The sequence below is a fragment of the Lepus europaeus genome, chromosome 18 (assembly GCF_033115175.1).
Source record: "Lepus europaeus isolate LE1 chromosome 18, mLepTim1.pri, whole genome shotgun sequence".
Lineage (NCBI taxonomy): Eukaryota > Metazoa > Chordata > Mammalia > Lagomorpha > Leporidae > Lepus > Lepus europaeus.
The window spans coordinates 55407013-55420342 of NC_084844.1; the positions used below are offsets into that span (position 1 = coordinate 55407013).

The 13330-nt window shown below is 41.4% G+C and overlaps 1 protein-coding gene across 1 annotated transcript in view; it reads left to right on the top strand.

Annotated features, from left to right (window-relative positions):
- Positions 1–13330, top strand: part of DNAH9 (dynein axonemal heavy chain 9) — a 359765-nt gene that overhangs the window by 251549 nt on the left and 94886 nt on the right. Inside the window, exon 50 of the mRNA XM_062215967.1 lies at positions 10126–10551. Within this exon, the coding sequence (XP_062071951.1) occupies positions 10126–10551 (426 nt within the window). The remainder of the gene's footprint in view (positions 1–10125; positions 10552–13330) is intronic.

The window sequence follows — 13330 nt, forward strand, 5'->3', positions numbered from 1 at the left end:
AGCATGTTCTTTGTCAATATAGACTGAAACTTGGAAGTAATGATGGGAGGAATGGTGGCTTATCAATTGTGGCTTGTAGAGAGCAAGAATTGTGGTGATGTGGCACTGTGTTCTGTCCTGAGCCTTGTAGCTCTATTAGAGTTTTGAAGTATCTTCATGTATTACATTAACAAAAATAAAACTTAAACAGTCTCATTGGCTTGAGTGCTCAGAAGAGGGTGTAACTGACTGCCTGACCAGGTAGGAAACAGAGAAGAGAAAACCCATGAGACAGGAGGTATGAGGGTGTTGCTAGAGGGGGAACATAGTAGGAAAGAACATCTCAGATGGAACAATGCTAGCAAAGTCGTGATGCATGAAAGGGTGTGGGGTATCAAAGCTGTGGGCACAGATGTGGGTGCCTGCAAAGGTGAGGGGGAAGATGTTGCTCTAAAGGTGAGTTGAGCAGGATCTAAGAGCCCCATGGCACCACTAAGAGTCTTACCTGTAAACCAGCATTTATCATCTACAGACAATGAGCATTTTTAATGGAGTAGATGGGCCAGGGGGCACTATGTACATGTACTAAGGACAGTACTGTTATGTGAACTCAAGGACTCCTGGCTCATCTTCAAAACCTCTGCACTCATAGGACTCTGGTATCTAAGAGCCATTTCCCTGTTTTCTCATTATTTTCAAATTTAACAATAAATCTTTAGTTAATACATAAAGAATACCTGTAAATCAGAGCTTGGTAGTAAGTCTCCGCACATTTTGTTTCCAGTTTGGCAGTTTTATTTTGCTTTTATAGCTAAACTAAAATAAATCCAGTATAACTTTTCCTGCCTTAGTTTAACAATGGTTTATCTTGCAGTGTCATGACCTTTTTTCCCTCTGCAAAGTCCCAAGGAATTTTCTGTTTCTTTTCTATGTATTTTCAGAGTAAGCTTATTTTTGTTACACTAATAACATGTAATGACATTTTTATTGTTAATTTAAATAGTACAGAATATATAGGGTCAAATATACAGTCACCTTCATTTTCCACTCCAGCCCTAGTTCTCTCCTGAAAGATAATGCCAATAATAATTTGGGATGTATCTATTCCAACAGTTCTTCTATGTGTTATATTTGCATAAATGCATATAAAATATATTGTATTTTAAATACAAATGGATATTACTAACCTACATTACCTCTTTACAGCACATATTTCAAGTGTACAACATGATGAGAATGTAAAATTAATATACACATCACCTCACAAAGTTATCATGGGTGTGTGGAGGAGGTAGACCATATTGCTTTGAGTTTCTCAGTTTCTGTTAATTTATTACAGAAGTAATAGAGAACTCCATAATTAATACTTTTTAAAATAAGTGCTGTGAAATTTCTATCCAAAATGACTCTTTTTATTCATAGCTATGAGGACTACTGTCTCCTCATCCTTTCCAACCCTAGATATTTTCAATCATTTCTACCCAATGAAATGAGTGAAACGTGTGGCTTTTCTTTAAAATTTGAATGGTTTCATTCTAATGAGATCAGACATATGATAGTTTCTCTTTTTTTTCTAATTTACAAATATTATTTATAATAATTTTTCCCCAGCAAGTATGTTGTGAATCTTTCTCCCAGTCTGTCATTTAGTTGTGTTTTTTTTGTTTGTTTTTTGTTTTTGTTTTTTGACAGGCAGAGTGGACAGTGAGAGAGACAGAGAGAAAGGTCTTCCTTTGCCATTGGTTCACCCTCCAATGGCCGCCACGGCTGGCGCGCTGTGGCTGGTGCACGGCGCCGATCCGATGGCAGGAGCCAGGTGCTTCTCCTGGTCTCCCATGCAGGTGCAGGGCCCAAGCACGTGGGCCATCCTCCACTGCACTCCTGGGCCATAGCAGAGAGCTGGCCTGGAAGATGGGTAACCAGGACAGAATCCGGTGCCCCAACCGGGACTAGAACCCGGTGTGCCGGCGCCGCAAGGCGGAGGATTAGCCTGTTAAGCCACGGCGCCGGCCTTGTCATTTATTTTTTAACAGCACTAAAAAGTAATATACAAGTAGATTTCCTCAAGAAATAATATTGACAATGCTAGAATAACAGAATTAAACAAACTTCTTTCCTATGGGACTTCTCAGGGCCTTTATTCTATAAACTAATACTAAAAGTGATAGATATAGCATAAGAAAATAAAACCCCAGATTAATTTAACTTATGAATAGTGCAAAACATCTATGTACAATACTAGTAAGTGAAATCCAGATATTTATTTAGACACAAATGTGCCACCAACTGGTGAGACTCATTCAACAAGTAAATCTAGTGTTATTACCATACCCAACCAGACATCAATGGAGAAAGCTATTGAGAAGTGCTAACATGGTTCTTTGCTAACTGGTGACACTCAATCCCACTCCAGGATCAGCCTATTCTATCCAAGGAGGGCCCCTACATTAGTAAAGGCATTTCCATTAGCAGAGAAGAGGCACAGTGACACCCCTCCCCCAGCTTGAGTATTTAAAAACTTACTCAGCCGGCGCCGCGGCTCACTATGCTAATCCTCCGCCTTGCTGCGCTGGCACACAGGGTTCTAGTCCCGGTCGCCCCTCTTCCAGGCCAGCTCTCTGCTGTGGCTAGGGGGTGCAATGGAGGATGGCCCAAGTCCTTGGGCCCTGCACCCCATGGGAGGCCAGGAGAAGCACCTGGCTCCTGCCATCGGAACAGCGCGGTGCGCCGGCCGCAGCGCGCTACCGCGGCGGCCATTGGAGGGTGAACCAACGGCAAAAGGAAGACCTTTCTCTCTGTCTCTCTCACTGTCCACTCTGCCTGTCAAAAAAAAAAAAAGAAAAAGAAAAACTTACTCTAGATTCCTAACCAATGCAATAATAAATGCAAAATATTAATGACTGTTGTGAAATAGAAGATAAATGTATTATTATTCATAAATGTTATTATTCATAAATGTTACAAAAATATAGCAAAACAAAAGAGAAAGGCTAGGAGCATATGACAAAATAAATTGCAAATTTCAATAGCTTTCCAAATAGCCACAATAAACCAGCAGAGAATGTATTCTCAAAACAACAACCAAATCATAAGGTACAAATAAGTGTAAAGAAATTTGTTGAAACTGTGAAGAAAACTGCACATCTTTATTGAAATACATAAAAAAGTAAATAAACATATATATATATATACACACACACCAAGTTTTTGTAGAAGATTCAATTTTATGAAGATGTAACTATTCCTTGAATGTATTTATCAGTTAAATATAAGCCTAACTGAAGTCCAGTTTGAGTTTTTGTTTCCAGTCCATATCATTTTAGCCAACTACTAAAGATTTAATGACCTAAATGTTCAACAATATGGAATTAGAGAAATAAATTATGATACATTCAAATGAGAGAAAACTATACATTGCTTATTTAAAATTATGCTTTACAAAATTAATGATATCTCTTTTTTAAAGGTATATTATATATATATATATATATATATATTAGTGGAGCTGGTGCTGTAGCACAGTGGGTTAAAGCCCCAGCCTACAGTGCCAGCATCCCATATGGACGCCGGTTCAAGTCCCGGCTGCTCCACTTCCAATCCAGCTCTCTGCTATGGTCTGAGAAAGCAGTAAAAGATGGCCCAAGTCCTTGGGCCTCTGCACCTACCTGGGAGACCCAGAAGAAACTCCTGGATCCTGGCTTTGGATCATCTCAGCTCTGGCCATTGTGGTCATTTGGAAAGTGAACCAGCAGATGGAAGATCTGACTGAAATCAAACTGGCACCCATATGGGATGCCGGCACTTCAGGCAGCAGCTTTTACCGATATGCCACAGCACTGGCCTCAAGTTCAAAATTTTATTGAAAAAGTACATTCAAAAATAACATAGTGATTGATGTGTGTATGTGTGTGTGTACGTGTGTGTGGAAAACAAAAAAGATGACTGTATTTTAATGCAAAAAGAATTTGGAATCCATAAATAGCTTCTTCATAACACAGAGTTTTCATGAACTTTCTGAAGACCTTTCATATGTGTATATATGCACACACATTTATATATGTGTACATGTATGTATATATACACATAGAAATAGATATAGATATGGATGATATAAATGTGAATGGACTAACAGAAAGACTTTACCAAAAAAAAGCTACTGAATAAAACACGCCAAGACATGAATATCAGGGTCCTTCCAAAAGTTTACAGGAAATGGAATTAAAAGATAAGTTTATTTTCATATGACATTTTGAAATTGATTCACACAAGAGGTCTTCAAAAGGTTCATGGATAATGCATAATTTATTTCAAAATTATTTTACATCAAAATAAACTTATCTTTTAATTCCATATTCCATGAATTTTTGGAAGTGTCTGTCATGTGTGTCACTGCTGAGTAAAATCATGTATATCTAGTTTTCTGATTTATCTTTGCTGAATATTCCACAGTAAGTATATATACTCTAAATAAAAGGACAACACAGCAGTGAAAGAACTAGAAAACTTTCCATAAGTTTCAGATCCATCTTAATGTTTGTGAAAGGTCTTTGAAAGCATAGAAACTAGGAACAGTGTCCTTTAGAAAAACAATCGCTGGATTGGACTCCATGAAAACTTTAGAGCTGTAGGTCACAAAATATCATAGAACTTAAAAGAGAAATCTGCAGAAAGGTACTACAGTCCTCCGCTCTACCAGCTGAGCTCTCACAGGGAGCGCAAGAGAAACATGCAACGTAGAGGGGAGGAAAGGTAAAATCCTTTAGGTGTTCAAAAGTTCTCATTGGTTGTACTGGACATCGCCCACCTGTTCCTCTCCTCTCCTGTCATTGACCCCCCAAGTCCTCATGTCTTCCCACATCCTGTGTTTTCTGTGACCTAGGAGGCTGCCTTGCAGGGACTTTGTCAATGGCTGCTTTTGCCCTCCAGCTTCCTAGGAGCTGGGCCACAATGAGCACCAGGAGGCGACTGGAGGAAGGGAGAATGCAATGCAGGTATTTGTTCCCTTGGCCTCAGCCTGCCCACTTCCGCTGAGGGTGAGGGCTCTCTTTCTCTTTCCTCTCCAAGCCTCAGGCCCAGGGATGCTGATGGAGCAACCTCAGCACTTCTGGCCCAGGATAATGCCTGACCTCTTAGGTTTCTCCGGTTTTCATAAACAGTCCCTTCAGTTAGTTTTCCTCAAAAAAGTTAGTGTGTGGAAACTCTATTTTTGTTTTTTGGTTAGAGACTCTGAGTAATGCAGTAATCAGAAGAGAAAAAGACAAATAGCCCAGGAGGAATTTAGACAAAGGTCAAGAAAAAAATTCAAAGATCAAAAAATCCAAATGGTTTATATATATTTTTTTAAAGTTTAGCATTACTAGTAGTTATGCATATAGATATGTAGACATTTGAATTAAAACACGGTTATGAGCATTTTTTCAACATATCAAGTTTAAAAAATTAAGTAGTGAATATAAGCCTTATCTGGGAAATAATCTAAAAGTATTTACAAAGAACACTAAAAATACTTCTACCATTTGACCCATCACATTCATTTCTTTTTTTTAAGATTTATTAATGTATTGAAAGGCAGAGTTTACAGAGGGAGGGAGAGAGGGAGAGGGAGAGGGAGAGAGAGAGAGAGAGAGAGAGAGAGATGTATTCCATCCGCTGGTTCACTTCCCAAATGGCTGCGATGGCCAGAGTAGGGCCAGTCCAAAGCCAGGAGCCAGGAGCTCCTTTTAGATCTCCCACGTGGATGTGGGGCTCCAAGGATTTGGGCTATCTTCTGTTGTTTTCCCAGGTGCATTAACAGGGAGCTATATCAGAAGTGGAGCAGCCAGGTCTTGAACCAGTGCCCATATGGGATGCCAACCTCTCAAGCAGTAGCTTTACTGACTACCCTACAGCATCAGCCTCTAGCAGATACATTTCTATGGATGTTATCCTGAAGACTTAAATCTAAGCTTTTCACAAAGATTTAAATGGAAGCATGCCCAACAAAACATCATCTGTAAGATAAATTGTTGGAAAGGATCTAAGTTTCCAGAAATCAGATATGTTTTACATAAAATAGGGTTCATTCATGTACTGGAATACAGACTTTTTAAAAAGTCCTATTGGAAAATAACAAGTGATTTTTAGCCCTATCTCTTGTTAGAACAATCAGTAAATTCTTCCTATGCTATAACCAGAATATGTTCCAGATCTAATCACTTCCCAGATCTAATCACTTCGCACCACCTGCCTTGTAGAAAACTTGGACCAAGCCTCCTGGAGTCACCCTCCCTAACTTGTCCTTCCAGGACCACCCCTACCCTACTACAGTGCATCTACCTGGAAACAAGTTCTTGTTAAATGGACTTAAATGTGGGTTCAAGGGTTTCTCTGTACACAGTGAATTGTAACCTAATTTGTTATAGTTATTCTCTGAAAGCATCAGCCAGATCGCTTCATTCCCTGCCTAAGACCCTCAAGTGTTGGGACTAGACTCGTGGCACAGTAGGCTAAGCTGCAGCCTGCAGCACCAGCATTCCACCTGAGGCCTGCAACTCCAGCATCCCATATTGGAACACTGCTTCAAGTCCCAGCTGCTCCACTTCCATCCCAGCTCCCTGCTAGTGCACCTGAGAAGGCAGCAGAAGATGGCCCCAGTACTTGGGCTCTGCCAAGTACATCCTGGGAGATCAGGATGGAATTCCAGGCTTGGCTTGGCCCAGTTCTAGCTAGTGGCCATTTGGGGAGTGAACCAGCAGATGAAAAAAATCTTCTCTCCCTTTCTTTGTCTGTAACTCTGCCTTTCAAATAAATAAAATAAATGTTTTTTTTTTTTTTTAAGACACTACAGTGGCTGTCCATTGAAATCAGAATAAAATCCGAACTTCTGCCACTAGTCTGGCCCTGACTCCCACTCACTCTCATCTCCACCACCCCCCTGCCTCCTTTACCTTCTAGGTCATAGGGAAGAGGGTTCCTGCCTCTGACCTTTGCAGCTGCTACTCCTCAGCCTGAAGCAGCCCCCTTGCAGATCTCTGTAGGGCTGCGTCTTGCCCATTGTTTAGATCCAGCTGGAATGTAATGTTATCAAGGAGGCCTCCCCAGCCCGACCTCCTTAGCTAAGGTGGTATCGCCACACCCCAATACTTCTCCATCCCAGTGACTCTGATGGGCTTTTTCTCACTCTCAAAAATCTCAAACATCTCTTTGTTGCCTGTCTCCCATTCCTGAGTGAGTGAAAGGACACTGACTTTCTTCTTTACCATGGGATCCACATCACTCAACACGCTGCCTGATAGACACATTTAACAGCATTTGTCCAGTGAATGACCATGCACACACTAAGTTACTCATTTGTTCACTCAACCAAGATGTACAGACTGTATTTTGTGTGCCAGGCACTGCTCTTGAGTGCATGAGACGCATCCATGGGTGAAGACCCCTGTCTCTGGAAAGGTCATATTCTATCAGAGTTAAGAGGCAAGAGACAATAAGCATGGCCCAAAGGTAATAGTACAATACAATGTACAATAAGACAATAAGCATGATGCAAAGAACAAGAACACCATGTGACAGGTGCTTCAGGAGAAACCCTGGTGCAGATGTAGGAAGGGTGCTGAGGCAGACAGGCTCAGGGGCAGGCGGGAGGGGATGGGTGTAGGCCTTCTTGGGAAGGAGAAGTTTGAGAAGAACAAAGTAGTCAGGCGGATATCTGGGGAAGGGCAGTCAAGGCCAAGGCCAGAGCTTGAACAATAACCCTGAGACGGGAGTGGGGTGGAGCCAAGTATGTCTAATGTTTGCTCACTCAAAAACACCACTGTCCTTCTGTTGAGAAAAGCTTCTTCCAACCTTGTGTTTCTATTCATCGTTTTGTAAATGCCTGCCCCATAGTCATCAGCTTGAGGGTCCATGCATAACTAAACAAGGTGATTACCTAGAGCTTTTTAAATTTTGTTTTGCAATGGAGAAAAAGTCTGTTTCCCTTCCAGTTGCAAAGCTAAGGATATGAGCTGAGCTGCCAGCATTTGTTCACTGTATTCAATCATCCAACACACATTTTGATGGTGCTTGCTAGGGAACAGTTTCTGTTCTAAGCCCTGGAGCTCCCATAGTTAACTAGATGGATAGGGTCCCTATTTTCTTGAGGAAAAGGAATACTTGTATAAGAAGTCAACAAGCAAAAAGTGATTGTCATTTCCAACTGCAATCATTTCTCCAAAAGAAATCATCATGGTGCTAGGATAGGAAATAAGAAAGCTTGGTGGGTAGAATCCCTCTGAGTTGGGGGTGTTTGATTTTAGATCTTGGAGGATGGGGAATTATCAGTCATGCACATGACTGAGGAAGAAGTGTGTGGGCAGCCATCCTGGGGTGAGCATGAGTTTGGTAAATCAACATCTTGAAAGGAAGCAATTGTGGTGAGAGCGTGATGGCAAAGTGTCTTGAGGTCAGAGTTAGGCTCTGTACCTGACAACATGCAGAATCTGGCATGCAACAAAAATCCAGGCGTAGGGAGACATGAAAACAAGAGAGACAATATTACACCCCTATTGGAGTGCTGGTTTGAGTTCCAACTTCAGATCCAGCTTCGTACCAATGTGCCTGGGAAGGCAGGAAAAGATGGCTCCTACCACCCAAATGGGAGACACATGGATGGAGTTCCAAGCTTTTGGCTTTGGCTTTGCACAGCCCCAGTGGCCATCTGGGGAGTGACCCAACAGTTGGAAGATCTCTCTCCCTCTCTCTCTCATTATGACTTTCAAATAAATAATCTTTTTAAAAAGTAACTAATGATAATAATAATGCAATTCTGCTCACCCCTACAGCAGAATGCATCCCTGCCTTTCCCAAACACAGGTGCAAACACGTTCCTTCTGTCTTTCAGCTAGATTGTCTGTCACTAAAATCAAAATAACTCTGATTGGTTTATATATATACATGAATTTGGGAAGGAATTATGGTGAAATATTGACAATAATATAGCTGTGTAAAAGAACTCATTTTCATTTATATTTTTTTCCTTCTTTATTAATGCAGACCATTGAATGTGTTACCTTCTACCAATTCTAAATTGTAGAGTTTTTTTTGCTTCTGCTTGCCTTTTCCCAGTTCGCCCTCTCTCATCTTTGTGGAGGCCACTGTGATGGGTAAGCCAGCATCCCTTTCACACCTGTACTGTCTGTCCTTCATTCCTGGTCCTGACAGGTTTTGTTGACCAAATGTGAAAACAGATCCAAGGGTAAGAAGAGCATCTTCTTCAGCACTTCTATTAGGGGCCAGAAGTAATCCTCTTTGTTAATGGATTTCCAGGCTCATACCACCTCAGGTTAATTTGGAAAATGATCTAATCTTTGAAATCAAGGTCCCCACCCTACCACCTTACAAAATCAACCCCATAAGCAAGTAGTTTTGCAGACATACACTTCTCATTGAATATCACAACAAGAATTAAAATCAACTTCAAATGCATTCATGACCACAATTTCATGAAAACCGTATAGGTTCTCCAGCCCCCAGTGTACAGATAAACACATCAAGGCCTGGGAAGTTGAAGTGATTTGCCAAGGTCAACCCATATCTTTCTGGAGCAAGTGTAACTCAGAACAAAAGACAGACCTGAGGCCAGGCAGAGGCAGCCGACTCCTGGCTGTGCCTAGCTTGCTGTCTGAATTATTTCTTGGCAGACAATGCCACTTTGCTATCAGGACAGTCAAGTGTAGTTAGAATGAGCTCATGGAACAAAGCAGTTTAATTAAAGGAAAAAAAAAATTAGTTGAGTTGCAGTGCTATTCTCTTCGATCCAAGATGGAAATTAATTTATAATAACCATATCTTTTATTCATGGCATGCTGCCTATTTCAGAGTAGGTTGACAGCCTTATATTTTGCAGTTGAATGTGAAATAATTGTGTGTTTCTAATGGACTGCGAGTCAGTTAAAGTGCTGAAAGAACATAGCTGAGTCTCAGCTAACCATTCAAGGAAGACTGAAGCCGCTGGGGAGTAGCTTTGGTTTCCTTTTGATGAGTCATGGTATTTAAAATTCAGAGAGCTTCTACAGGCTTCAAAGCAACCCTTTCAGATGGATCACTCCAGAGCCTAACTCCGTTCGTGGGCCGAGGATGAGCAACGCTCATTCGTTTTCCTTTAACAACGTTCTTCTCTTTTCCCAGACCAACCTGACGGAGCTGAAGTCCTTCGGGTCCCCGCCTCTGGCCGTCAGCAATGTCAGTGCTGCCGTAATGGTGCTCATGGCCCCCGCAGGCAAGGTGCCCAAGGACCGGAGCTGGAAGGCTGCAAAGGTCACCATGGCCAAAGTAGATAGCTTCCTGGACGCGCTCATCAACTTTGACAAAGAGAACATCCATGAGAACTGCCTCAAGGCCATCAGGCCCTACCTGCAAGACCCCGAGTTCAATCCGGAGTTCGTGGCCACCAAGTCGTATGCAGCCGCGGGCCTCTGCTCCTGGGTCATAAACATCGTGAGGTTCCACGAGGTGTTCTGTGACGTAGAACCCAAGCGCCAAGCACTGAACAAAGCCACCTTGGACCTCACAGCTGCCCAGGAGAAGCTGGCAGCCATCAAAGCCAAGATCTCCGTGAGTGAATCCAGAGCCTCCCTGTCGGGCACTCTCCAGCCATCGCTTAGCAATTCTCATGATCTATACAAGGTGTCATTTGTCAGTAGAGGCTACTATCTACTTTTCTTTCTCCAACACTCTATAGAGCAAACCATACAAATCCCCTGGGCCATGGGTTTGCAGCTCTGCTCCTAAACGATTTTCTTCTTTTCCTCTAAAGAAAGACAAGATGACAGCTACATATAATAGATGAACAGTCTTATCTGTGCAGCCAACTGTCTTCTTATGAGACACAAACTGCATTTAATAACTTTGCACATTTGCTAATTAAGAACAAAAGGATAAAATGCCATCTTCTTTTTTTCCACTTTGAAATGTAGGTTCTAACTCCCTTATTTCACCTCTTGTACCTAGGAGGGCACTTCAAAAAGTCCATAGAAAATGAAATTTTCAGTTTATTATGATGCAAAAAAATGTTGAAATCCATGCTTACTAAGGTTCTTCAAAAAAGATTGAAAATGCACATTATGGTGAAAAAACACTATGCAAGGATTTCAATTTTTTGGAACCAAAATGAATTTATCTTTTTATGTTTAAAGATTTATTTATTTATTTGAAAGTCAGAGTTACAGAAAGGCATAGAGAGGGAAGTCTTCCATTCGCTTGTTCACTCCCTCGATGGCCATAATGGTCAAAACTGGGCCAATCCAAAACCAGGAGCTAGGAGCATCTTCCAGGCCTCCCACGCAGGTGCAGGAGCCCAAGGACTTGGGCTGTCTTCTACTGCTTTCCCAGGCCATAGCGGAGAGCCGGATCGGAAGTGGAGAGGCTGAGACTCGAATCGATGCCCATATGGGATGCCGGCACTGTAGACTGCGGCTTTACCTGACAGGCCATAGTGCTGGCCCCTGAACTTATCTTTTAATTTTGATGTATCTTCATGTTTTGGCCACCTGTCAGACTCACTCTCAGCGAAGTGGACCTATGGCATGTTTTATGCTATCTGCGTTTCTTTCTGGAAGCTTTAAAAACAAGTGGTAGATTGTGGTTGAGGAGACATTCCCTTTTTCATAAACATAAAAGTATGGGGGCTGTTAGCTTTTATAAATCCCTTGTAGATATTACTATTTTATCTGCTTCACCTAGAACTGGAGGATGGTGATGGTGATCTTCATTTTGAACCTGTCTGAGAGATTTCCCTTGAACTTCACCTTTCCCATTAAAATGGATACTGTCAAAGTGAGAGACAGAATTAGAATCCCGTAGGATAGTGTAGCGGCTAAAGATTCATCCATTCAATCTGTCAGTTCCCATCAAAACTACCATATTTCCCAGTTGTGTCTCTAGCTGTCCAAACTGCTGCTTCCTACACAGTAATCACACCTGCTCATGGTATTATTGAGAGGATTAAAAGATACTGTGCAGGTAAAGCATGAGTCCAGGGCCCAGCCCATGGTTATGGGAGCAGCAGGAACTGCCGCCAGGACTGTGGCCACGACTGTTACACTCGACCTCTCCTGTCTCCTTGAACTGCATGTGCTGTCTGTCATATACACTTACTGTGGTCAAGTCTAATCCAAACAATTTCCTTCTGTATCTTTAATTACTATATATGTATTGCAGGCAAACAAGATTCCTGTTGCAAATGATGATAAAGAGGATTTTACAAACTGTGAAAAGTGGGATTGTAGACACACCGCATGCTTCATGTGAATGGGCTTATTGATTGTTAGATAAAAATCTATGACTAAGGGCTCTAGTTCAAAGATCCTTGAAACCAGACTCTCTATTTAAAAACGATACTTTGGTGAGGCACCTCATCTCTTCCTAGCATGCTGGTTTATAAATCCAGACTGGTTTACTTAAAACAGGTGATAATCACCCTAACAATGGCTCCCTTAAAAAAAAAAAAACAAAACACCAAATGCAAAACACCAGAGCATGCCCATTCCTGTTCCCAGGTGAAAAAGTCCTCCAATGGTTTTCATATTCTTCAATCTCTCCCAGAAAAGTATAACAAAAACTGCCTTTTCAAAGACTCTTTCTATTCAAGTTATTTTAACTAAAGGAACAGTTGGTGCGAAGGGAATGTTTTCAAAATGTTTATACCTTTTTGGTAGCCAACGTTCGCATGGTGGGCCCACTCAACCTGCAAAAGCAATAGGAATATCTTAAAAATACTTGGCTACCTTAGCAAGGCACTTCTTGCCTGCCAAAATATTTTCAGGAAAAAAAAAATATATTCTTGATTTTAACAACCTCCTCTCCATCCTTTGTTTATACACATGCCTATCAACATCCCAAAATGTAGACAGTCCCTTCTAATAGCAGTGGAGACGGAGCAGCAATCCTCACTAACCTGGAGGCCCACCCACAACCAAAACTTCTTCTCTATTTGCCTCAGGCCATTGCCAGCCTTCTCCTGTCTCTCTCTCTCTCTCTCTCTCTCTCTCTCTCTTCCATCCCTCCTTAAAATAAACAAAGTTTTTCACAAAATAAGTAAGTCATTTACATTGAGTATAGAATCACTGAAGAGTAAAATACCAAACAGTAGAGAACTACTTCCAAGAAACAACAGTCCCCTTCTATTTCTTATGTGTGTTTCATCTGATTGTTGAGTTCACATTACAGCCTGCTACCTTGTGGCTTCGTGTTTTACTAGGCCCACAGATAGTATTTGCAGATGACTTAATTAATTGATAATAGTTAAAACAGCAGGAGCTCTTATGTAAAATTCTGGTTTCTGGCCGGTTGAAAATAATCATAAGATTCCCACATATCATCCATTGATCCTGGA